Source organism: Salmo trutta, chromosome 14 (assembly GCF_901001165.1).
Source record: "Salmo trutta chromosome 14, fSalTru1.1, whole genome shotgun sequence".
Taxonomy (NCBI): Eukaryota; Metazoa; Chordata; class Actinopteri; order Salmoniformes; family Salmonidae; genus Salmo; species Salmo trutta.
In genome coordinates, this window is record NC_042970.1 from 68,074,906 (window position 1) to 68,099,331 (window position 24,426).

General features: G+C 43.5%; 1 protein-coding gene across 2 annotated transcripts; it reads left to right on the forward strand.

Annotated features, from left to right (window-relative positions):
• Nucleotides 1-23,734, forward strand: LOC115147202 (phosphoinositide 3-kinase regulatory subunit 5). Of its 2 annotated transcripts, XM_029689285.1 has the most exons (19): nucleotides 1-276; nucleotides 10,438-10,507; nucleotides 12,073-12,190; nucleotides 13,154-13,269; nucleotides 13,525-13,593; nucleotides 13,681-13,819; nucleotides 17,288-17,357; nucleotides 17,748-17,922; nucleotides 18,125-18,293; nucleotides 18,406-18,474; nucleotides 18,675-19,576; nucleotides 20,031-20,156; nucleotides 20,255-20,386; nucleotides 20,506-20,599; nucleotides 20,988-21,064; nucleotides 21,192-21,285; nucleotides 21,456-21,541; nucleotides 22,068-22,183; nucleotides 22,569-23,734. In XM_029689285.1, the coding sequence occupies exons 3-19, from the start codon at nucleotides 12,091-12,093 to the stop codon at nucleotides 22,714-22,716; spliced, it is 2,682 nt and encodes an 893-aa protein (XP_029545145.1). In that variant the 5' UTR covers nucleotides 1-276; nucleotides 10,438-10,507; nucleotides 12,073-12,090; the 3' UTR covers nucleotides 22,717-23,734. The 2 variants fall into 2 exon arrangements, with proteins under 2 accessions (XP_029545145.1, XP_029545144.1); XM_029689284.1 differs by lacking the exon at nucleotides 10,438-10,507.
• The last annotated feature ends 692 nt before the right edge of the window (nucleotides 23,735-24,426 follow it).

Below are 24,426 nucleotides of genomic sequence, written 5' to 3' on the forward strand. Positions count from 1 at the left end.
GCACCTCTCTTATTCACTTCCTGTTTGACACAAGCCCTCTGCGTGTGCAGGGTCTATATCTCCACCACTACTACTGCAGCTACTGTGACTGGTGGTAGTCTACAGCTGTTGTTTCTCTGGAGCCATACACAGCACTAGTAAAGGATGTGGCTCATCTGCGCTCCCCCTCTTCTCTCTTGTGAATGAATGGCAGTGGGATTGGAGTCATTGGACCTGAGGTGCTTTCACACAAACTAACGCCAAAAGGCTATGGATGTTACTGAACGATAACAGAAGGTAAGCAGTATGGATGATTAGTGGGCTATCTGTGGTTGTAAGCCTACCAGGCTATTGTCTTTTCACAATGTATGAGCATGCTTTTGTGGCACAGTCGATGTGCGCTGGGCTTCGGGCCAGAAGGTTGAGGGTTAAGGGGAATTTGGTGGAGGGGATAGCCCCGACTGGAACTCAAACCCGGGTCGAGCAACTGCCAAGAGGTCCAAACTCACCCACGCTAAATTACTGGAGCCTAAATCCAGTATAATAGACAATAGAAAAGTTTCAGAAATATAACATCTGGACAATTTGAAAAGTACTCAAGTGTCTGACTCCAGACATTCAAAATGACATTATATTCAAATGTAGACATTTGACCTTGGATATGAGTTAGTATTGTCAGTTGTCTTCATCTGTGGATGATGCGTTATTGTTGAAAATCTCTAGTTGCCATTGTGCCCACAACTGCAAACTGAGAAAATACTGGTTCCATACATCTGAGAAGGGAACATTTGTGCACTAATCCTGGGACTAGACTAGCCAATCGAATAAACATAATCAATGCCCAAGTGTCATATCATTGCTTCAATGCTTGTGTTTCTGAGTTTGTGGCTGGCGGTTGGTCCAGGGGTGTAAGAAAAGGGTATTGAGACAGTATTATGGGGCTCTCGAGTGGTGCAGCGGTCAAAGGCACTGCATCTCTAGAGGCATCACTACAGACCCTGGTTTGATTCCAGGCTGTATCACAACCGGCCGTGATTGGGAGTCCTATAAGGCGGCGCACAATTGGCCCCGTGTCGTCCGGGTTAGAGTTTGGCCGGTGTAGGCCGTCATTGTAAATAAGAATTTGTTCTTAACTGACTTGCCTAGTTTAAATAAAGGTTAAATAAAATAAAGAAATCGTAAGAAGAATAGTTAAAGTTCTGGTGATGGGGTATTCTGGTTAGTTGAGGTCGTCATCCATTAAACTGATAGTGATTGTACATACAAATTCCACAAATGAATCGATTAAAATGTGGTGACTATCAGAAACAACACCTCTAAACCCAACTGGGCTTATTAAACTGTTTATCAGTTTGTGGTAGATGCTGTTACACTGATGGGAAGGCTGTGAAAATGATGTCACTGACACACAAGGAAGTAAACTTGCAGACCCCCACCAAGCAGCATTTTGGGAACTTTATTTTTAGACACCCTGTGATTGTACTGTCATGATTCTAATACACAATGAGGAAGTATGTGTTGGTTGCATGGATACAGTATGCACGCAAACAGTTATTATACCATTTAGCAGATGCTTTTATCCAAATCAACTTAGTCGAGCATGCGTACATTCTTCATACGAGTGTTCCCGGGAATCGTTCCTTCAATCCTGGCGTTGCAAACGCCGTGATCTACCAACCAAGCCACAGAGGACCACAGTTATAATACTCTAATACCCCACCTGTCACTTACAGTAGAACTGTGTGTTGATTGATGCACCACTTACAGTAATCTGAAGATATAGAGTGCATTCGCAAAGTACTCAGACCCCTTGACTTTTTCCACATTTTGTTACGTTACAGGCTTATTCTAAAGTCGATTGAATTGCTTTTTTTCCCCTCATCAATCTCCACACCAATATCCCATAATGACAAAGCAAAAACAGGTTTATAGATTTTTGTGCAAACTCATATTACATTTGTATAAGTATTCAGACCCTTTACTCAGTACCTTGTTGAAGCACCTTTGGCAGTGGTTACAGCTTCAAGTCTTCTTGGGTATGATACTACATGCTTGGCACACCTGTATCTTTGGAGTTTCTCACATTCTTCTCTGCAGATCCTCTCAAGCTCTGTCGGGTTGGATGGGGAGAGTTGGTGCACAGCTATTTTCAGGTCTTTCCAGAGTAGTTCGGTCGGGTTCAAGTTCGGGCTCTGGCTGGGCCACTCAAGGACATTGAGACTTGTCCCGAAGCTACTCCTGCATTGTCTTGGCTGTGTGCTTAGAGTCATTGTCCTGTTGGAAGGTGAACCTTCGCCCCCAGTCTGATGTCTCGAGCGCTCTGGAGCAGGTTTTCATAAAGGATCACTGTACTTTGCTCCATTCATATTTTCCTCAATCCTGACTAGTCTCCCAGTCCCTGCAGCTGAAAAACATCCCCACAGCATGATGCTGCCACCACCATGCTTCACTGTAGGGATGGTGCCAGGTTTCCTCCAGACGTGACGCTTGGCATTCAGGCCAAAGAGTTCAATCTTGGTTTCGTCAGACGAGAGAATCTTGTTTCTCAAGGTCTGAGAGTCCTTTAGGTGCCTTTTGGCAAACTCCAAGCGGGCTGTCTTGTGCTTTTTACTGAGGAGTGGCTTCTATCTGGCGTCTCTACCATAATGCCTGATTGGTGGAGGGCTGCAGAGATGGTTGCCCTTTTAGAAAGTTCTCCCTTCTCCACAGAGGAACTCTGGAGTTCGGTCGGACTGACAGTCGGGGTCTTGGTCACCTCTCTGACCAATTGCTGAGTTTGGCCGGGCGGCCAGCTTTAGGAAGAGTCCTGGTGGTTCCAAACTTCTTCCATTTGAGAATGATGGAGGCCACTGTGTTCTTGGGGACCTTCAATGCTGCAAACATTTTTTGGTGCCCTTCCCCAGATCTGTGCCTCAACACAATCCTGTTTCGGAGTTCTACGGACAATTCCTTCGACCTCATGGCTTGGTTTCTGCTATGACTTGCATTGTCAACTGTGGAACCTTATATAAACAGGTGTGTGCCTTTCCAAATAATGTCCAATCAATTGAATTTACCACAGGTGGACTCCAATCAAGTTGTAGAAACATCTCAAGAACGATCAATGGAAACAGGATGCACCTGAGTTCAATTCTGAGTCTTATGGCAAAGGGTCTGAATACTTATGTAAATAAAGTATTTCTGTTTTTTATTTTTAATACATTTGCAAAAATGTAAAAAAAAACAGTTTTCGCTTTGTCATTATGGTGTATTATGTGTAGATTGATGAGAAAAAAAATTGAAGTCTGTCACAGTCATGCATATTTATACTCGGTGTTTTGCTCAGAGATTAGTAAAATATTGAGAAATGGCTTATGCAGTTGGGTGTTTCAGTTTATCAAAGAATTATAGTAATATTACACAATTAACTACTTAATCCATATCCCAATCATCAGCGTGGATTCACCTTTTTTTGGTGAAGGCAGAATGAAACAGAACACTTTATTTCATATCTCCAAATGCACTTTCTAGCAACCTGCTCTTGATGTGCAAGTGTGTTTCCGTTTTAGGTTTCAGTCTATTGTGAGCACTGAGAATATTTATAACACTAGCAAACTGTTAACCAAAGTAATTTATCAGACCCAGAGCAACCTACAGGAGCAATTATGGTTAAGAGCCATGCTCAAGGTCACATCAACCAATTTTTTTCCCACCTAGTCAGCTCAGGGATTCAAACCAGAAACCTTCCGGTTACTGGCTCAACGCTCTTAACCGTTATGCTAACTGCCACTCTTCAGCATGTTATTGGAAGTCACATACCTCTCTATATCTATCTCCAAGCACTAGTGAAAGCGGCAACACCCATTTTTAGCAGACAAGATCGTTTAGTTAGCGCTCACATCAAAACGCCATACAGTATGATTCACACAACCTCTCTTCCTGTTTACCTCTAAACCAGTCTTACCTATCTCCAAAATCTACGTTTTTCGACACACACTCAGAACTTTCCCACATGACATACACCTCACTCACCCAGGGGTGCGTTCAGTAGGCAAACGTGGAACGTTGCAGATAGAAATGTAGTGAATCGAGCTGACACGATTCCTTATTCTACATGTCAGAGAGGCATGTTTGTTCTACATATTTTGTTAAACATATTTCTATCGGAATGTCACCTGAACACGGCCCCAGGTCTTTCACATTGCATGTACTATATCAACATTGCACATTATACACTAATGCTTGGGTTTGAGCAGTCAAATATTATACACCTGACTGGTTTTCCTTATTTACTTATCATATGCTCACGATATTCTAACTGCCAGTTTAGTTATAAATGTGTGTATATATATATATATATATATATATATATATATATATATATATATATATATATATATATATATATATACTGCTCAAAAAAATAAAGGGAACACTTAAACAACACATCCTAGATCTGAATGAAATAAATAATCTTATTAAATACTTGTTTCTTTACATAGTTGAATGTGCTGACAACAAAATCACACAAAAATAATCAATGGAAATCCAATTTATCAACCCATGGAGGTCTGGATTTGGAGTCACACTCAAAATTAAAGTGGAAAACCACACTACAGGCTGATCCAACTTTGATGTAATGTCCTTAAAACAAGTCAAAATGAGGCTCAGTAGTGTGTGTGGCCTCCACGTGCCTGTATGACCTCCCTACAACACCTGGGCATGCTCCTGATGAGGTGGCGGATGGTCTCCTGAGGGATCTCCTCCCAGACCTGGACTAAAGCATCCGCCAACTCCTGGACAGTCTGTGGTGCAACGTGGCGTTGGTGGATGGAGCGAGACATGATGTCCCAGATGTTCTCAATTGGATTCAGGTCTGGGGAATGGGCGGGCCAGTCCATAGCATCAATGCCTTCCTCTTGCAGGAACTGCTGACACACTCCAGCCACATGAGGTCTAGCATTGTCTTGCATTAGGAGGTACCCAGGGCCAACCGCACCAGCATATGGTCTCACAAGGGGTCTGAGGATCTCATCTCGGTACCTAATGGCAGTCAGGCTACCTCTGGCGAGCACATGGAGGGCTGTGCGGCCCCCCAAAGAAATGCCACCCTACACCATGACTGACCCACCGCCAAACCGGTCATGCTGGAGGATGTTGCAGGCAGCAGAACGTTCTCCATGGCGTCTCCAGACTCTGTCACGTCTGTCACGTGCTCAGTGTGAACCTGCTTTCATCTGTGAAGAGCACAGGGCGCCAGTGGCGAATTTGCCAATCTTGGTGTTCTCTGGCAAATGCCAAACGTTCTGCACGGTGTTGGGCTGTAAGCACAACCCCCACCTGTGGACGTCGGGCCCTCATACCACCCTCATGGAGTCTGTTTCTGACCGTTTGAGCAGACACATGCACATTTGTGGCCTGCTGGAGGTCATTTTGCAGGGCTCTGGCAGTGCTTCTCCTGCTCCTCCTTGCACAAAGGCGGAGGTAGCGGTCCTGCTGCTGGGTTGTTGCCCTCCTACGGCCTCCTCCAGGTCTCCTGATGTACTGGCCTGTCTTCTGGTAGCGCCTCCATGCTCTGGACACTACACTGACAGACACAGTAAACCTTCTTGCCACAGCTCGCATTGATGTGCCATCCTGGATGAGCTGCACTACCTGAGCCACTTGTGTGGGCTGTAGACTCCGTCTCATGCTACCACTAGAGTGAAAGCACCGCCAGCATTCAAAAGTGACCAAAACATCAGCCAGGAAGCATAGGAACTGAGAAGTGGTCTTTGGTCCCCACCTGCAGAATCACTCCTTTATTGGGGGTGTCTTGCTAATTGCCTATAATTTTCACCTGTTGTCTATTCCATTTGCACAACAGCATGTGAAATTTATTGTCAATCAGTGTTGCTTCCTAAGTGGACAGTTTGATTTCACAGAAGTGTGATTGACTTGGAGTTACATTGTGTTGTTTAAGTGTTCCCTTTATTTTTTTGAGCAGTGTATATACAGTATAAAACACAGTGTGGAGGTTTGGTCTTATATGTCTTATATCAAATCTGGCTCGTAGTCCATAATGCAATTCAGACCATATTTGCATAATTGTCCACTCCCTCTAATAATACCTTTACTGGGGACGTGAGGATCAAAGTCTGTGTATAATAACACTGTTGTTCTAACTCCTATCCACCTTGTGGATCTGTTGTCACTTGACTAAATGTGTCCTGAATCTGATCATAAAATATGTGTACACTAAGGACCACACCGCAGACTGTAATGCGGAAAAATATTTTTCGTCAGATTCAGTTGAAGTCGGAAGTTTACATACACCTTAGCCAAATACATTTAAACTCAGTTTTCACAATTCTTGACATTTAATCCTAGTAAGAATTCCCTGTCTTAGGTCAGTTAGAATCACCACTTTATGTTAAGAATGTGAAATGTCAGAATAATAGTAGAATGATTTATTTCAGCTTTTATTTCTTTCATCACATTCCCAGTGGGTCAGAAGTTTACAAACAATCAATTACTATTTGGTAGCATTGCCTTTAAAGGGTTTAACTTGGGTGAAACGTTTCGGGTAGCCTTCCACAAGCTTCCCACAATAAATTGGATGAATTTTGGCCCATTCCTCCTGACAGAGCTGTGTAACTGAGTCAGGTTTGTAGGCCTCCTTGCTCGCACACGCCTTTTCAGTTCTGCCCACAAATTTTCTATAGGATTGAGGTCAGGACATTGTAATGGCCACTCCAATACCTTGACTTTGTTGTCCTTAAGCCATTTTGCCAAAACTTTGGAAGTACGCTTGGGGTCATTGTCCATTTGGAAGACCCATTTGCGACCAAGCTTTAACTTCCTGACTGATGTCTTGAGATGTTGCTTCAATATATCCACATAATTTTCCTCCCTCATGATGCCATCTATTTTGCGACGTGCACCAGTCCCTCCTACAGCAAAGCACCCCCACAACATGATGCTTCCACCCCCATGCTCAACGGTTGGGATGGTGTTCTTCGGCTTGCAAGCCACCCCCTTTTTCCTCCAAACATAACAATGGTTATTATGGCCAAACAGTTCTATTTTTGTTTCATCAGACCAGAGGACATTTCTCCAAAAAGTACAATCTTTGTCCCCATGTGCAGTTGCAAAAGATAGTCTGGCTTTTTTTATGGCGGTTTTGGAGCAGTGGCTTCTTCCTTGCTGAGCGGCCTTCCAGGTTATGTCGATATAGGACTCGTTTGACTGTGGATATAGATACTTTTGTACCTGTTTCCTCCAGCATATTCACAAGGTCCTTTGTTGTTGTTCTAGGCTTGATTTTCACTTTTCGCACCAAAGTACATTCATCTCTCGGAGACAGAGGGTGTCTCCTTCTTGAGCGGTATGACGGCTGCATGTGTTTATACTTGCGTACTATTGTTTGTACAGATGAACGTGGTACCTTCAGGTGTTTGGAAATTGCTCCCAAGGATGAACCAGACTTGTGGAAGTCTACAATTATTTTGTAGACCTCCACATATTATTCTGAGGTCTTGCCTGATTTCATTTGATTTTCCCATGATGTCAAGAAAAGAGGCACTGAGTTTGAAGGTAGGCCTTGAAAAACATCCACAGGTACACCTCCAATTGACTCAAATGATGTCAATTAGCCTATCAGAAGCTTCTAAAGCCATGACATCATTTTCTGGAATTCTCCAAGCTGTTTAAAGGCACAGTCAACTTAGTGTATGTAAACTTCTGACTCACTGGAATTGTGATACAGTGAATTATAAGTGAAATAATCTGTCTGTAAACAATTGTTGTAAAGATTACTTGTGTCATCCACAAAGTAGATGTCCTAACCAACTTGCCAAAACTATAGTTTGTTAACAAGAAATTTGTCATGTGTTTGAAAAACGAGTTTAAGGACTCCAACCTAAGTGTATGTAAACATCCGACTTCAACTGTAAGTGTTCAGTAACTGCAGATGTGGCAGCTTCTATGCTTCCACCATGGAGCCGAATTAACTTTACCATCATCGATACCCTGCCACTGCATCCCACTGTACCTGGTTGGGCCTGTACGTGCGAAAGACACCCGCTCGCCGGTAGTTGCATTGAACAAAAGAGGAAGCAATTTACAGCAGAGCATTATCGTATTATTGTTCAACTTTTGTTATATCCTAAAACCATAAGAGGCTGGTGCTCATGCACTAGTCCGGTTGCGTGAAAGAACGGAGGGTAAGGTGATACGAGGAGAGGAGGGGGACATCAGTGTTTTAAACCCAACAGAGGAAGATTGGATGGGGATATGGGACTATCAATTAAATTACAATGAGACGACCCCCCCCTCCACCACCTCCTCCCTTGTCTGTGGGAGTCTATCTGAGAGGCTGATCACACCACAACAATGGACAGGCACCTGCTTCCCTTCCAGGGCTGGGGAGCGATCTTCCTGTTTGGAAGCTGTTGGAAATGTGATCAGGCTGGGCAAAAGGAAGAGGAAAGGAAAGACGGGAAGAAGGAAGAGTCTCACACTATGTCTCAGGGTAGAGCATTGTAGAGGCAGAGAAGAAAGAAGGCTAACCAGGTTGCCAGATCTGTTGCTCCTTGTCATGGCTATAACACTGTTTTTGAGGGTAGGGTACCATAGAATTACACATAGTCATTTAATAAGATATCTATGGAGGGTACAGGCAGAGTGGGAAGCTACCCTGGTTGCCAGATTTGCTTGCCCAAAGCATACACATATCTGGCAACCCGGCTAGCGTCAAACTGAAGATCTTGTTACTGTTGACTTGAGATTACTTGAGGGCCTTCATCATGCCACATCTGCAGCTGTGTGCAAGGGTGCTCCACCAGGATTGAGTCACGTTCAGGCTTGACCTATAAATCTGCTGACAATAAGACTAAATAGTCAGGTTATGTTCGGTCAGACTCAGTATGACTCAGTTGTTGGCTTGATTGTGGCAATCCAATCCACAAAGTATTTTCGTTTAAACTGGGAGCCAGTTGTTTGTATTGATCAGTTGATCTAACTGATTCTAATTGATTAATTGAATGAGATTGGGTGTGTCATGCTAGCACCTTGGGCTGAAATCAGGGATTAGTTGAAAACGTCCAGATGCTACACTCTTAGGAAAAAAGGGTTCCCAAAAGCTTCTCCGGCTGTCCCCATAGGAGAACCCTTTTTGGATCCAGGTAGAACCCTTTTTGAATCCAGGTAGAACCTTTTTTGGTTCCATGTAGGGTTCTAGATGGAACCCAAAAGGATTCTACCAAGAACCAAAAAGGGTTCTTCAAAGGGCTCTCCCATGGGGACAGCCGAAGAAACATTTTTAGGTTCTGTATAGCACCTTTTTTTCTAATAGTGTAGGGTACTTCAAAATGATATGTGATGTGAAGGACAAAGGAGAGACCGGGGACATGGCACCTAGAGACAGACATGTGACTTTTAGTCAGCTTTCCTTATTAACCTCTGTTGCAACAGCTGAAAATGTGGAAGTGACCTTGTTGACGTTTGAAAGGACATTCATACATCCTCTTGTGAAAACCCACAGTTTCATATATTTTCAGTAGTTGCCATGTAAACAGAATAATTCAATACCGGAATATAATGTTCTAGAACAGCCTGTTAATCTATGCTATTGTTACACTGACAGTGTGAAATACACCGAACAGTCACTGATGTTTAGAACATGTTGCTAGCACTTTGTTTGACTTCATTACACATTCATGAGCCATACTTAATGCATTCATACCACTACATAATCATTTAAATAAGTTAACAACCTACAGTCAGCCATTATATGGCAGTGGATGACTCACTCTGAATGTCCTACTGTAAATGAGATCATAAGAGTTGCTTTATTATACCCAGAGTCAACATCTGACCCTAGGCTGGATACAGCCATCAGAACCTATATGACTTATTAGTTCCTTCCCATTCCACCTGGCCTGTGTCCAACGCAGTATAGTTCCACAATGACCGGTGGGTCATTTACCGGTTAGTATCAAACAGTAACTTTCCTACACCTACTGACCGTGCCACTCATAACACATCTTGCCTGATCTCAGACCTGTTTGTGTTGTCCTGCCAAATCCTATGGTCATTGTCAACCCAAACAATGGTAAGACAGACCAAACAGATCTCAGACCAGGCTATAACACTTCTGGGGATATGATACACCTTTAGCGTGGGCGACGGGGTCTGAGAACAAGGCTGTATGGAAGTGTTGTTTATGTAACTTCTATTGTTATTTTCAGGGTTCACCATATTGTTGTTAACAGTAGTGGTGCTGGAAATAATGGTTTAATTACTCTGACCCCCTGGCCTTTGTTCACATGCTCTTCCTCTCATGGTTCCTTAGGGGCCTTAAATGGCGGGGGCGCCCCGCCTGTTAGCTTCTGGAGCCGGGGGTAACCCCTCGATTTCAAATGAAACCTGCTCCTGGTTTTAAAATGCTTCAAATGAGGTAGTGCTTGTTTTGACTTAGAGTCTGTTTTTATGTTTCAGCTTTATCTCTGTATCAACATAAGGCCAGTGAGGAACACTCGTAGACGAGCCTTGGTTGGTCAGAATCAGTGTAAGTTCCCTCAGAGCAGGTGTCTGGTGGGTTTTTCATTCACCGTACGTTGGTGAGATATTACCGCTAATCACTCCTCTGACCTTTTGTGCATTTGTGTGAGTCATTCATAGGTACAGATTCATATGCAGCACGGTGCTATCTGGCACACATTATCAATCACATGTGGGATATAGGGGATTTCTCTGTCTCGATGGGGAGTTTTTGAGTCTGTTATTGGATACAAACACTAGTTGGTGGGAGGGATTGAAGTGTCTTGTCTAATGAAAGACGTTTGTTTTCACTCAACAAGGGAAGCTGCACTGTCCACTTTGGAAACCCCAGCCCTGGGCTCTAACCCATGGTAAAGTTCCCCAGTGGGGCAAGAAAGGACAATACGTAGTGCTGCTGCTGCCTAAGACAGTACCTTTGGATATGTCCCTGTATTGGAATCTTAGAATTTGTACAGTCAATTCATACACTAGTAGCCTGGTCCCAGATCTGTTTGTGCTCTTGCCAACTCCTGCTGCTCTCATTGTCAGGACAAAGGTATGACAATGAGTGATACGAGGTTGGGGCATGATGGCACAAACAGATTGGCACTCAGGCTAATACAATAGCTGCTTCTATTGTGAATGTCCAGTATCATACATTACTGTAGCTGGTCAACAACACTCCAATGACAACAACACTCATTTTTACAGGCCTTTCTTGAGACATCTGCAGATTGTATCATGAAGTCATGACCAAAAAACGTCAGGCTGTTGATCAATCTGCAGTCAAGATTGTTGTGAAAAACAATTAGACATTTTAGTCAAATTACACAATTATTAACAAATTATTGCTAGTTATTATAGTAATAGACAGCAAATTCATCAGCCTCCAGTAGTTTTGAGGGTATAATGTACATTTATTAATGTGACTGTTATTGGATCTTATTACGTTGATGCAGAGACTGGATTACAGAAACATGAAACTCCCGTGATTGTGAGTGAAATTGCTCGTTAATAAAACAACACCCTCATCCTGTCATGCATAACAGGAGATACAACACAATTATAACACGACTGAAACAAAGCCCAGCCATAGAGCCTAACACCTGGGTCGAAACAGGCGTGAAACAGAAACATTTTGAAGCCGAAAAATGTGATTGTATAATATACCAGTTCATGTTCTCTGTTTCAAAACGTGTTCAAATCGTTTGGTTTCTACTGAACATGCCCCTGTTGTGCGTCCTAATACCAGGAAGTCCCATATCCTATTGTCTCTATATGATTCCCAGGAACACAGATGAGGGCGATGCCTATGAAGGGCCATAGAAATATAATAAACTATAAGAAGGGCAGGAAGAGAGAATAACAGTTTGTTTATCTTTTCTCTCCATCCCCCTGAAATCCCCTCCTGTCCTGTGGCTTTTCCACGGAACTCATGAGGGCATTTTCATACGTCCCCTGCGATGTATACCAAGATGCAAAACTGGACCCGTGTTTACTTCTTTGATCTGATAAGTCTAATATGCTTTCACGGGAAAGAGAGGGATGAATGGAGAGAGGTGTGATGTTTATCCTCTTATCCCTCTCTTCTAGTCCAGGTCGTGAGAAGACATGCAGCACACGTCATGTACTGAGGACCGGATCCAGCATGCTCTGGACCGATGTCTGGATGGGCTCAGACCCAGCCCCACGGCACCACAACCCTGGAACGGTAAGCCTCGTCTGGGCTGAACAGGGTCGGACACGGGCGGGTGTATTTCATCTCTTCGTTGGTGACTTAGTTTTCATTCTCAGGGAATTTGATTCCCAGTGTATTTCATTTGAGACATTCAGTCCTTTATTTCTTAATAAGAAAGGCGTACTATGGTTGTTCACATGATATGGAAAGCAGGCCTGTTGCATGTAGTTCATGTCATAGTATTGATCCAAACTGCAGGAACATTTTCTAAGTGTGGTGTTACAGAAAGTCGACATGATATCAAATAGAGACGTTTCAAGTGTCCAGCAACACGTTAACCCCTCCACAAGAAAATCTTCATCAGTCATCAGTCATCAGTCATCAGTCAGACCACACTGACAGCAAATTGTTGTTCTTTCTCAACTTCTGAGCACCACAACTGTTCGTTGTGACAGGTATATCTGAAGCCCAGTCGGCCTAGTGAGTCTGTTGTTGTTGAACACTGTCAGAGAAGTGTCACTACGGGCTAGAGGAAGTATCAACGTTGACACTATGGCTGTGGAGGAAGTTGTGCACACACACACACACACACACACACACACACACACACACACACACACACACAGAGAGAGAGAGAGAGAGAGAGAGAGAGAGAGAGAGAGAGAGACCGTGGTGGCATAGACCGCAGTGCGCCTGGAAGCATGATGAGGTAGTGTGAGGGTGTAGGATCAGGTTAGTGTAGTAAAGCGTAGCAGCACCAACTGTGTCAGATATCATACACCTACACACTGTGGTTTTCTACATCACATTTTCAGGAGGCACCTTGTTGCCGTATACTGTGTTGAAATTATGTTATTCATTTGTTTGAAGTACACTGTGTACCCTTCAGGGAAGCTGCATGTTCTAGTTTCATAAACATGTTACACAATGTGGCATGTTCCCTCTGATGTGATGTGACGTGTGTGTAACGTGATGTGACGTGCGTGTGTGTTTCAGTCCTGATGTGCTCGGCAGGCCAGTCGTTGAACCGCTGGAGTCTGGAGGAATTGGTGAAGAGAGACCCAGAGAACTTCCTCATCCTCCTGCAGCAGATCCTCAGCAAGACCAGAGAGGTGAGGGGTCAAAGTGTCATTACTGAAAGGGCAGAGTTCTATCATAACTCCTCTACTTAGGATGCTGCTATGACCTAGATTCTTATGGTCACATGTCATGATGACCCCAAGTCTCTACAGAATGTAGGTGGGATTTTAGTCTGATCTACAGTATGTGATTAGGAGCAGTATGCCGTCTTGTGGTGGGAATTGAGAACTGAAACTGTAAAGCGTGGATATGTGAATGAACTTTTGGGTCTCTGTATGTGTGTGCAGGTCCAGGATCAGTGCCAGTATGAGCTAGTGGCTCCCCTCGCTATCATGTTCTCCTCCACTCTGTTACAGGTAACAGCAATCAATCAATCAATAAACAAATCAAACATGAGAATCCCAACCTTAGTTACCTGTAACTAGGTGTTTTTCTGGTTGCAGACCCCCTTCTGTCCCCCTGCCACGGAGCTGCTGGAGGAGGCCTGTGAGGTGTTTGGCTGTTTCCTGACTTGGCCAGAGCCTTACTGCAGCGTGTGTAAAGGACTGCTCTCCACCTTACACCAGGAACTCAAGGCCCCAGGTAAACATGGAAAGACGTAGGATACTCTTAGTTTTCTATCTATCCATGCTTCTATGGGGGTTTTGAACCATTCATTTACTTCATTGATGAGCATGATGTGGACTGTGAATTAATATGAGGTCAAAAACGGACATGTGTAAAACAGCCTTCCTTTTTTTGTGAGGCAACAAGTGCCTATGTTGCCTTCTCTCTCAATGGTCCGAGCCATAGTCGCTGAGGGGTGTAATCATTACGCCGATTCTGCAAAACGTTTCGCAATAAACTCTTTACTCCAAACACAGAAAACGCAGACAAGAGTTTCTATTGGACAAATTCAGATGGGTCCCTCCCAGTTTCGTTCAGTTTGCTCTGGTTGATTCCATTTGATTCTTAAACGGTAAACAGTTTCCATAATGAATAAACCCCATGTCATGTACTGTGGCTCTGTCAACCATGATCAGTGACTGACCCCTAGTGACTCAAAAGTAATACTGCAAAAATGTGGCAAAGCAATTCACTTTTTGTCCTGAATACAAAGTGTCATGTTTGGGGAAAATCCAATACAACACATTACCAGGGTTGGGAGTAACGGATTATGTAATCTGTTACATGTAAGGGATTACAAAAACGCTAACTGTAATCCGTTACGTTACCAGCAAAAATATTGTAATCAGATTGCAGATACATTTAAAAAACTAGTTGGTTACTTCAAGGATTACTTTTAAATTCGAAATGGATGTTTGCGGAAAAAATATTTGACACTTCTCTGTTCATTCAATGACATTCAAATCAGCATTGAAAAAAGGGGAACATTTCTGTTTGTTCCACCTGAGTGAGTCTGACCACAAGTCAGAGACCACTATGATGACACACCAAATGTGTTTAATGGATCGTGGGGAAAGAACAGGAATAGGCTTTTGTAGGCTACAGTCCAAGCAGTGTCTTTGAATGGTGCGACTGCTGTCGGCATCCAAGATCAGCAAACTTGAATAAACGCTTGAAGGTAAGGGTGACAGCAGTGGTGTAGTCTACGGCGATACGGGGATATCATTTATTATTGATATCTACATAGCGCATTGATGTGAATCATACTGCTGCTCTCTCATTTAGCTATTTGCACCATACGGATTGTGGTTGTTGTGGATGGTTGTTCACAAATCTAAATGTGTTTTTGAACCCAATAATGGTTGAATACAAGAAGGTTAAGCTGCCTATCAATCATTGTTTTTGAAACCAGTGGACAGACAGTGAAAAATGCACTCTTGCAACAGCTGCATAGTGCGGATCCAAGACTATGGAATAAAAGTGTGGCTTTTATTGCTCAATCTAATTCATGCTGATAAAAAAAACAAATAAATCCATAGGCCTAATGGACACATGCTCAAACTCACACAGTTTTGACAGACTTAAAGGGGGCAATCTGTAGTTGCTACATCCATTTTTGGGCTTATAAATTATATATAAATGTTTGGACACACCTACTCATTCAAGGGTTGTTCTTTATTTTGACTATTTTCTACATTGTAGAATAATAGTGAAGACATCAAAACTATGAAATAACACACAAGGAATCATGTACTAACCAAAAAAGTGTTCAAAATATATTTTAGATTCTTCAAAGTAGCCACCCTTTGCCTTGATGACAGCTTTGCACACTCTTGGCAAAGCATGCCATTCCATGAGCGTAGCATTTATTTTTCACCTTGAATCAATGAGCCCAATCAGTCCTCCATGACAACAAAATCATAAACAACAGAGTAGGGCTGGCAAATAAGTTGTTAGTTTTGAGGTAAAATTGCTCAGGTAAAATTATTTTGCTAATCTATACTTCCATATTTCCAAGTCCTACTCTTTAAGATCAAGGAGTATAACATTTATTGGAATGACTGGATATCATTTAATTGTATTATATGTAGTAGAAAGCGATGGGTTTGTAGAAGAAGAATCAACCCATAAAGTAACATTTAACATCCATATATTGCCAGCTATGTAAACTTTTTATTTAATTTATTTTTACCCCCTTTTTCTCCCCAATTTCGTGGTATCCAATTGGTAGTTACAGTCTTGTCTCATCGCTGCAACTCCCGTATGGACTCGGGAGAGGCGAAGGTCTAGAGCCGTGCGTCCTCCAAAACACAACCCAGCCAAGCCGCACTGCTTCTTGACACAATGCCCGCTTAACCCAGAAGCGGAGGAACACCTACACCTGGCGACCGTGTGAGCGTGCATTGCGCCCGCCCCGCCACAGGAGTAGCTAGAGCGCGATGGTACAAGAACATCCCTGTCGGCATAACCCTCCCCTAACCCGGACGACGCTGGGCCAATTGTGCGCCGCCCCATGGGTCTCCCGGTCACAGCCGGTTGCGACAGAGCCTGGACTTAAACCAGGATATCTAGTGGCACAGCTAGCAATGTGATGCAGTGCCTTAGACCAGTGCCGTAAACTTTAACATTGATTTATCCTGCAATAGATGTTGTTCAATTGGTAACATACATTTTTGTCTTCTTCTAATGTCTCTTAAGGGGAAAGTAATCTAAAAGTAACGGAATGTAATCAGATTACGTTACTGAGTTTGGGTAATTACTGATTACTTTACTGATTACAATTTTGGACAGGTAACTTGTAACGGATTGCATTTAGAAAGTAACCTACCCAACCCTGCACATTACTGAGTACCAGTCTCCATATTTTCAAGCATAGTGGTGGCTGCGTCATGTTATGGGTATACTTGTAATCGTTAAGGACTGGGGAGTTTTTCAGGATAAAAAGAAATGGAATGGAGCTAAGAACAGGCAAAATCCTAGAGGAAAACCTGGTTCAGTCTGCTTTCCACCAGTCACTGGGAGATTAATTCACCTTTCAGCAGGACAATAACCTAAAACACAAGGCCAAATCTACACTGGAGTTGCTTACCAAGAAGACAGTGAAGACATTTTTTCTGAGTGGCCGAGTTACAGTTATGACTTAAATCTACTTGAAAATATATGGCAATACCTGAAAATGGTTGTCTAGCAATGAGCAACAACCAATTTGATAGAGCTTGAAGAATTTTGTGAAGAATAATGGGCAAATGTTGCACAATCTAGGTGTGGAAAGCTCTTAGAGCTTAGGTAAGTTAATAGTCAAGTTAGGTAAACATGTCTGCTCAAACATGTGCCATTGATAATGCTTTACGGTTCTGTGGTAGCCTGTTCTTGAAAGCGGATGTGTGATATTTCAAATCACAAAAGAAAAAAAGCAGAACTATAACATCCTGTCAACTACCTGGAAGAGGATAATGACAGATAAAATTAAAAATAAGACTGAAATCTGAGAAAGTCACGTCAGGTGCAGGCCAATGAATGAATGAATGAATGAGCTTGCAGTGGTGTGAATGGGCATCACTATTTTGTGATGTTGTGAGATCAAATTATTATATAATTGTGTGCAATACAATACTTTAGTGTGCAAAGAACAATCAACTTATTCAGCGTGTGTTCATTTCACAGGCATATCCTATCACAGACTGGTGAGAGAAGAGCAAGGCCTGGCCACCTCAAAACATCGCTCAAAAACAATGTAGGTTGTCAACAGTTTAACTGCTATATTTTACTACAGATTATTATAAATGACTGTGCATTTTTGTCATGCACATGTAAACCACACGTCTGGAACTCCACTTAAGTTATTGGTTCTCCCCACCCCTTCCCTGCCCGATATATCACTACTTCCTTTTCACTCTCATGTGGGGTTTTCTTCTGTTAGCGTTCCCCTTGTTCTGTTTCCGTGTAACTGGGTGTGTATTTATATACACGTCTTTGCATGTGTGCCGAGAGACAAAGGCATTTGTATCTTCCTGTTCTACAATTCCTGTAACAAAGGAATAATAAGAATGACTTTTTAGAGCGCAGACCTCCTATCACCCCTGTGTTTCCACCATGTCAACCCTATGTCATCTCATCCCTATAGGACGGTTCTGTTGATGAACCCTAGTGAGGTGCCTCCTGAGTTCCTGTCTGTAGCAGACCAGCTGAGTAGTATTCAACGGTCCCAGAGAGAGACATATATCACCCTGGTCAAACATGCCTACCAGGCTACCCTGGGCACCAAGTACCCCCTGGCTAGCATCCACAAAGCCCTGCAGGTACTGGACAACACAATATACCACTGGAGCGCTATAGAGATACCGATAGAAATTGTGATTTTAGCTAAGATTTTGTTAGTCTTAATGGGATGTGTAATCTGTTAGTTTTTACCCATCATGGTCAAAATCATTGGTTAGTAGTTTGATAGTTTGTTAGTACCGATCTTCTGTACAGTAACACAACGTGACTCTCTCGCCACAGGTCAAGAGTCTAGAAGTGCTGGTGGAGATCTTCTCCATGGTAACCGACGTCCTGGAGATGGCCGCTGCCATGGACGACCCGGCGAAAGGCCGTGATCATGTGACGCAGGGCCTGGAGAGGCTGAGGGAGAGGATGGGCGTACCAGCGTCCAATGTCAGGAAGTCTGATGGTGAGAGGGCGGAGCCTAACCAGTGTATTGATTTGGCAAAATGAGGCTACTGGGGAAAAAATTCCATACAATATGTGTAAATGTTGTTTCGTTGTATTTACTCTGTCTTTAGGAATGCTGCAAACTCTACCACTGCCCACAGCCAAGTGCTACATGTTTCACTGGGACAAGGACAACTTTGGTAAAGGACTTTGCTCTTCAGTCTCTCATGAAATGGCTTGTCATGGGATCCCCCTTGAGTCTGGTTCCTCTCTAGGTTTCTCCTACCTAGGTTGACTTTCCTTTCTTTTTGATGGTTTCAACTTGGATTGTGACACATTCATTTGTAGACGGTGCTTTACAGTACATGCAACTGATAGACTGTGTCCTTGTGATTTTCAGACATCCTCAACACCATTCTGGAGAACGAGCATGACCTAACCGGCTTCCAGACCTCCAGTGGTCAGGGTGATGTTGAAGATGAGGAGGGGGAGGAAGGTGCAGAGTTCGACCTGGAGGAGGAAGAGGGGGAGAAGGAAGAGGGAGAGAAGGAGTTTGTACGTAGACATGTCGGAGACAACGGCTGGAGCGTGGACCACCGAGCCTCTACCTTCTCCACTGTCTCCTCCCTCTCCACTGCCTCTAAAGACTCCATGTACTCCAACTTGTCCGAATCCTACACCCCCTCCATTCTCTCAGTCACTTCCGGCATCGACAGCGACTTCTACGAAGACCCTGAGGACGCCACTTCCAACTCCAGCACCTCCCCTGTGGAACGGAGCCCATCGTCTGGCAAGTCAACCAAAGCTTCGGCTCGTCGGAGCCAGCACTTCTCCCGTTTCTTCAAGACAAAGACGCAGTCCCTGACCAGAGCCAAGAGCCTCGGCAGCCCAGATGCTAAGGACTTTGTCCCTGTTCGTTCAAAGCGCTCCAATTCCCTCCCGCAGCAGGTGCACCTACGCAGCCCAGACTCCTTGTTCCAGACCCCCTGTACCCCCCAGGCCCTCAAGCACGTGTGCTTCCGCCGGAGGCCCATCCTGAGCAGTGACGAGGAGGGTAACAGTAATGCCACCACCCTGAGGGTGGTAGTGTTCGGGGCCGACCACGTGGCGGGCAAGGTGGCGAGGGCCTATAGTAACCTTCGCCAGAGAGAGAAAGTTTGCCCGAGCCTCAGCAGAGCCTTCCGGCTGCAGTTCTTCTTTGTGCCTGTGAAGAGGGACGGTGTTGTGAGGTGCCCCAGTCCCAGGTGCCCTAGCCCCGGAGGCCAGTCATCTAGCCCACGGAGAGGAAGTACATCCTGTATAGTGAGTACAACTCTTATAGTATAGTGGCTTTTTTTAAGTGGCCCTATCAGGTTTATAGTATAGTGGCTCTTTTTAAGTGGCCCTATCAGGGTTGGGGTTAATTCTATTTCAATTAAAGTCAATTGGGGAGATAATTGAAATTTGATTTATAGTATTTACGTTTTTTATAAATTTATAAATTGAACTTCAATTCACTTCCTGATGAGATGGACCCAAACCATGTTAGTTTCTGGTGCACCATAAGAAACATCAGCTCTAAAGCTTAACCTCAACTCTAGATAATGGATTGATAGCTGTTTAGGAGACCGTTTCCCTCAGGACCGAGTTTGGCAAACCCTGCGATAGAGCAGTGGAATTAAATTCAGGATGAGTCGTCAGGCAATGTTTCTGTGGCCATACAATACTATTACTACCGCATCTAAAATGAAGAGAGACTGACATATTGTTCGTCTAGGAGCTCAACATTCTTGGCACAGAAGACAGCACTAACGACATAGCCCGTTTCATTGGTATGCTGGACCCCTGGTACGAACGCAACACCTTGAGCCTGCTCAGTCTACCAGCCAACGTGGTGGGTCAGGTAAGACCACATTTTGTGTGACATATAAAATGATGAATACGGTGAAAGAATGATGTGTTGTCTCACGCACAGTCAATGGTGTTCACTGTGTCTTGCAGCAAACCTCTAAGATAGAGTCCGAGTTGTATGATAGTTCCTATGAGGATCGTCTGCCCATCCTGGCTGACCTGGTGCTGTACTACTGTCGCCATGCCACCAGGCCTGCACTGATGCAGCTCTACCAAGCTGAGGTGAGGCCTGGATTCTCTTTTCTCTCTCTTTCTCTCTCACTCACACACACACATCTCCTAGACTCAACCTCCATGTTATAAATGTGTGTGTTGACTGTTTGATGTCCTTGGGGTTGTAGATGACGTTAGCTGGAGGCGAGAGGAGGACAGAGGTTTTCATTCACTCCCTAGAGCTGGGCCACACCGCAGGGACACGAGCCATCAAGGCTATGGGTACGTACATCTACCTCAGCCCCGTCTCCTAGCAACCATCCCATAATAAACAACAGACAGTTAAGATTTTCCAATTCGAAAAAATGCATCTTGACTTCAGCCGGGAGTCCGAGGTCTGGGTGGATTATGGCTCTGGGAACATCTGCTGTTTCAATCTATGATTCAGAGAATCAATTTGTCTCATTTGTTCCTCCATGTCGTTTCTTCTATGCTACATGACTGAATCTCTTCCACTGCTTTTTGCTTATTAAAAAACAAAGTGACACTGAATGTATAAATCATCATTCTTCGTATTCATCATCATCAATGATTGATTATTCATCTTCATCATCATGTTCAGCTCTATGGCTGTATCCTAATAGGGAAGCTCTGTGTTTGTCCTTTGTAGGTGCCGCAAGCAAGAGGTTTGGGATCGATGGCGATCGGGAGGCAGTCCCTCTGATGTTAGAGGTGGTTTACAACACGGTAAGGTGGTGTTCAGCAGCTGTTCATCATTCTAGAAACATACTGACGTGTCAACTGCATAATGAATCATCATGATCTTTGCCTGATGCATTTCTGATGTATCTCTCTCCTTCTTTTTCTCTCTCAGGTGGTTATCAGTGGGAGAAGTCAATGGACGAAGAAAGACAAAGTTTGCACCTCCATCAACCTGACCAAAGCCTGCAAGAATCCAGAGGAACTAGGTGATATAACTACAGCAATAAAATAAACTACAGTAAAATAAAGTTCTGGGTTCATTCATGAGTTGGACATTTTTGGGCTTTTTAGAGAGCAGCCAAATCAGTTAGGTTTGAAAGTTTGTTTCAGAAACGCAGACATCATGTTTTGATCCCTTCCTTCCCCCACGGTTTAGATTCAAAGATGGAGTGCTTGCAGTTGACGATGACAGAAGTACTGAAAAGGCAAAACTCAAACAAATCTAAGAAGGGCTACAATCAGGTGAGCAGGATGATGTCAGATCGAGTCGGTGTGACTTGCATACATCAACAACTTTACATAAACCACTGTGCTCTATAAGGACTCCATAAAGAGGTCTGTAGCAACATCTCTCGTACCCCGAGAACGAGATTCTTTCTAGATCAACCCGATAAAAAACCCAATGTACACTTTCACAGACACGTCTCAGTTTCTACTTTAACAGAGCACGACTTTCACTTGATTTTGGGATTTTTATTGTCCAACCCTTTTCCTGTTCACTGTTCACTTGATCTTACATTAATATGACACACTGCATCCTGTAGCTCAGACAAATATAGCATTAATGCCACTAATTAATAATTTTCTATATGTCCTTAGGGCTGGTTTCCCAAACACAGATTAACCTAGTCCTAAACTCTTTCACTGGAGATTATCCTTTGATCGTGTTTTTGATTCAGGACTATGCTTAGTCTGTGTCTGGAAAAACAACCCTTGGAGTCCCATAATATACTTGTATTGCTTCTAATGGTCAGTTTCTACTTGACAGCAACTGAGCATTACTGAGGTGAAGGTGGACAAGGTGCAGGTCAGTGGGACTGGTAACACCACCTTCGCTGTGTGTCTGGACCAGGATGAGAAGAAGATCTTCCAGGGTGTCACCAGGTACAGGCATATATATATATATATACACACACACACACACACACACACTCTTGTACAATTAACCTTGTGGGGACACACAATTCAGTCCCATTCAAAATCCTATTTTCCCTAACACCTAACCTGTACCCTAAACCTAACCCTAGCTCCTAATCCTAAAACTAACCCTAGCTCCTAATCCTAACCCTAAACCCCTAGAAATAGCATTTGACCTTTTGGGGACCAACAAAATGTCCCCAGTTGGTCACATTTTTGTTTTACTATTCTTAGTTAAACACATCAACACAGTCTCCACAAGTAAAGTTAAACACGTCCACACACACACACACACACACACACACACACACTCTGACCACAGTGTCTCTTTCCCTCCCTCCTTCTCTCCCAGGTGTGAAGTATCTGTATGCTACAAGCCTGACAGCTCTACAGACTGGAGGTTAGATCAGGGCCTGTCCGCCCAGATCCAGCCACTCCACCCCACCTTCTGCTCCCTCCTCTGCCTGCCCATAGCCACCTTCAGCGGGGCACAGCCCTGAGAGGGGAAGACCAGCCTTAAAAAATATATACACTTATATATACTTTTTTTAGACAGCTGGTAACAGAGGGGGAGACTAGTAAGTGGAGATGAAAAGCCATGAGTCTGTGGACCAGACTAAAATGAATGGAAGAGACTCTTTTTGGAGCCAAGGGACATTATGGCTGCTGGATGGTTCAGTGAACCATCCTCCTATGATGACTAACATTGCCTGAGACCTACAGACTTCCGTTGGGCTAACACAGTCTTGTGACATTCAGGAGACCGGGGTTCAGTACCCAGTTGCTAAAATGGACACTATGGATTATGTAGATGATGTACATTTGTGTACTATATATTTCTTCCCTCAAAATAACTTCATCATTACACTGTAGCTACACTGGCATTTGTGCAAGGTATTTGGAAGCACTGAAGTCCTGTCTTCCTGCACTGCAATGAGCAACGGTTTCATGAAATGGGACATTTCTGAAATATCACAGTGGCTTCTTTAGACCAGCAGGGGAGTCTATTGTGTTCACTTTCCCACACTAGAGTGATGTATGTCAGGATAATGAGGTAGGAAAAGCAACCTTTCTCAGGACTCCACAGACTCATCCAATTGCAAATATGTTGTTTTTACATTTGAATGTATATATTTGACATTGTATTAAATAATCCCATTTTGACATTCCATTGTACATAATATAAGATGTATCATACTAAGTAGCACACTGTAATGTTTATTTGACACTGTATTTGACATAACATCAGATATATTTTGTTCATTTCGCTGATACTGATGATCGCAGGGACGCAGAAAGGACATAGATATTTCAGGATAGATTGACCTGGTGTCATAGACCAGTCTATGGTGCTACAGAATATACTCATCCAGTCCTTTTGTTAATCAGTTGTCTAATGTATTGTTGTCTACAGCTTTGCACTACCGAAAATGGATATGGTCACAGTAATCATTCATATAGCAGAATAGAATGCACAGTCAAATTGCTTAATAAAGGGTGAGGTTGGTATGTTAGAAATCTTTGTGTTTAAATGGGCAGGGCTCTGGGTTTATCCTGACTGTGACCTAACCAGTTTCCCTATGATGTCAGGAAAACACCACAGATGAATACATTACACATGTACCCCTGAGTGTACAAAACATTAAGAACACATTCCTAATATTGAGTTACACCCTCTTTTGCCCTCGCAACAGCCTCAGTTCATCAGGGCATGGACTCTACGAGGTGTTGAAAGCCCCTCCACAGGGATGCTGGCCACAGTTGTCAAGTTGGCTGGATGTCTTTTGGGTGGTGGACCATTATTGATACACACTGGAAACTGTTGAGTGTGATAAAAACCCATCAGCGTTGCAGTTCTTGACACATGCAAACCGGCACCTTCTATCCTACCCTGTTCAAAGGCACTTAAATCTTTTGTCTTGCCCATCGCCTGAATGGCACACAAACAAAGAAAATCCTTTAACCTGTCTCCTCCCCTTCATCTACACTGATTTTGAAGTGGATTTAACAAGTGACATCAATAAGTGATCATAGCTGTCACCTGGATTCAAATCAAATCAAACTTTATTTGTCACATGCGCCGAATACAACAAGTGTAGACCTTACCATGAAATGCTTACTTACAAGCCCTTAACTAACAGTGCAGTCTACAGTATGTCATGGAAAAAGCAGGTATTCCTAATGTTTTGTACATCCAGTCTATATTGCTG

Coding starts and splice junctions, on each gene's coding strand:
- LOC115147202 (XM_029689285.1), top strand. CDS start 12,091: ATGCAGCACACGTCATGTACTGAGGACCGGATCCAGCATGCTCTGGAC. Junction 13,594..13,680: donor TCTCCTCCACTCTGTTACAG/GTAACAGCAATC, acceptor TTCTGGTTGCAG/ACCCCCTTCTGTCCCCCTGC. Junction 21,065..21,191: donor TAGAGGTGGTTTACAACACG/GTAAGGTGGTGT, acceptor TTTCTCTCTCAG/GTGGTTATCAGTGGGAGAAG.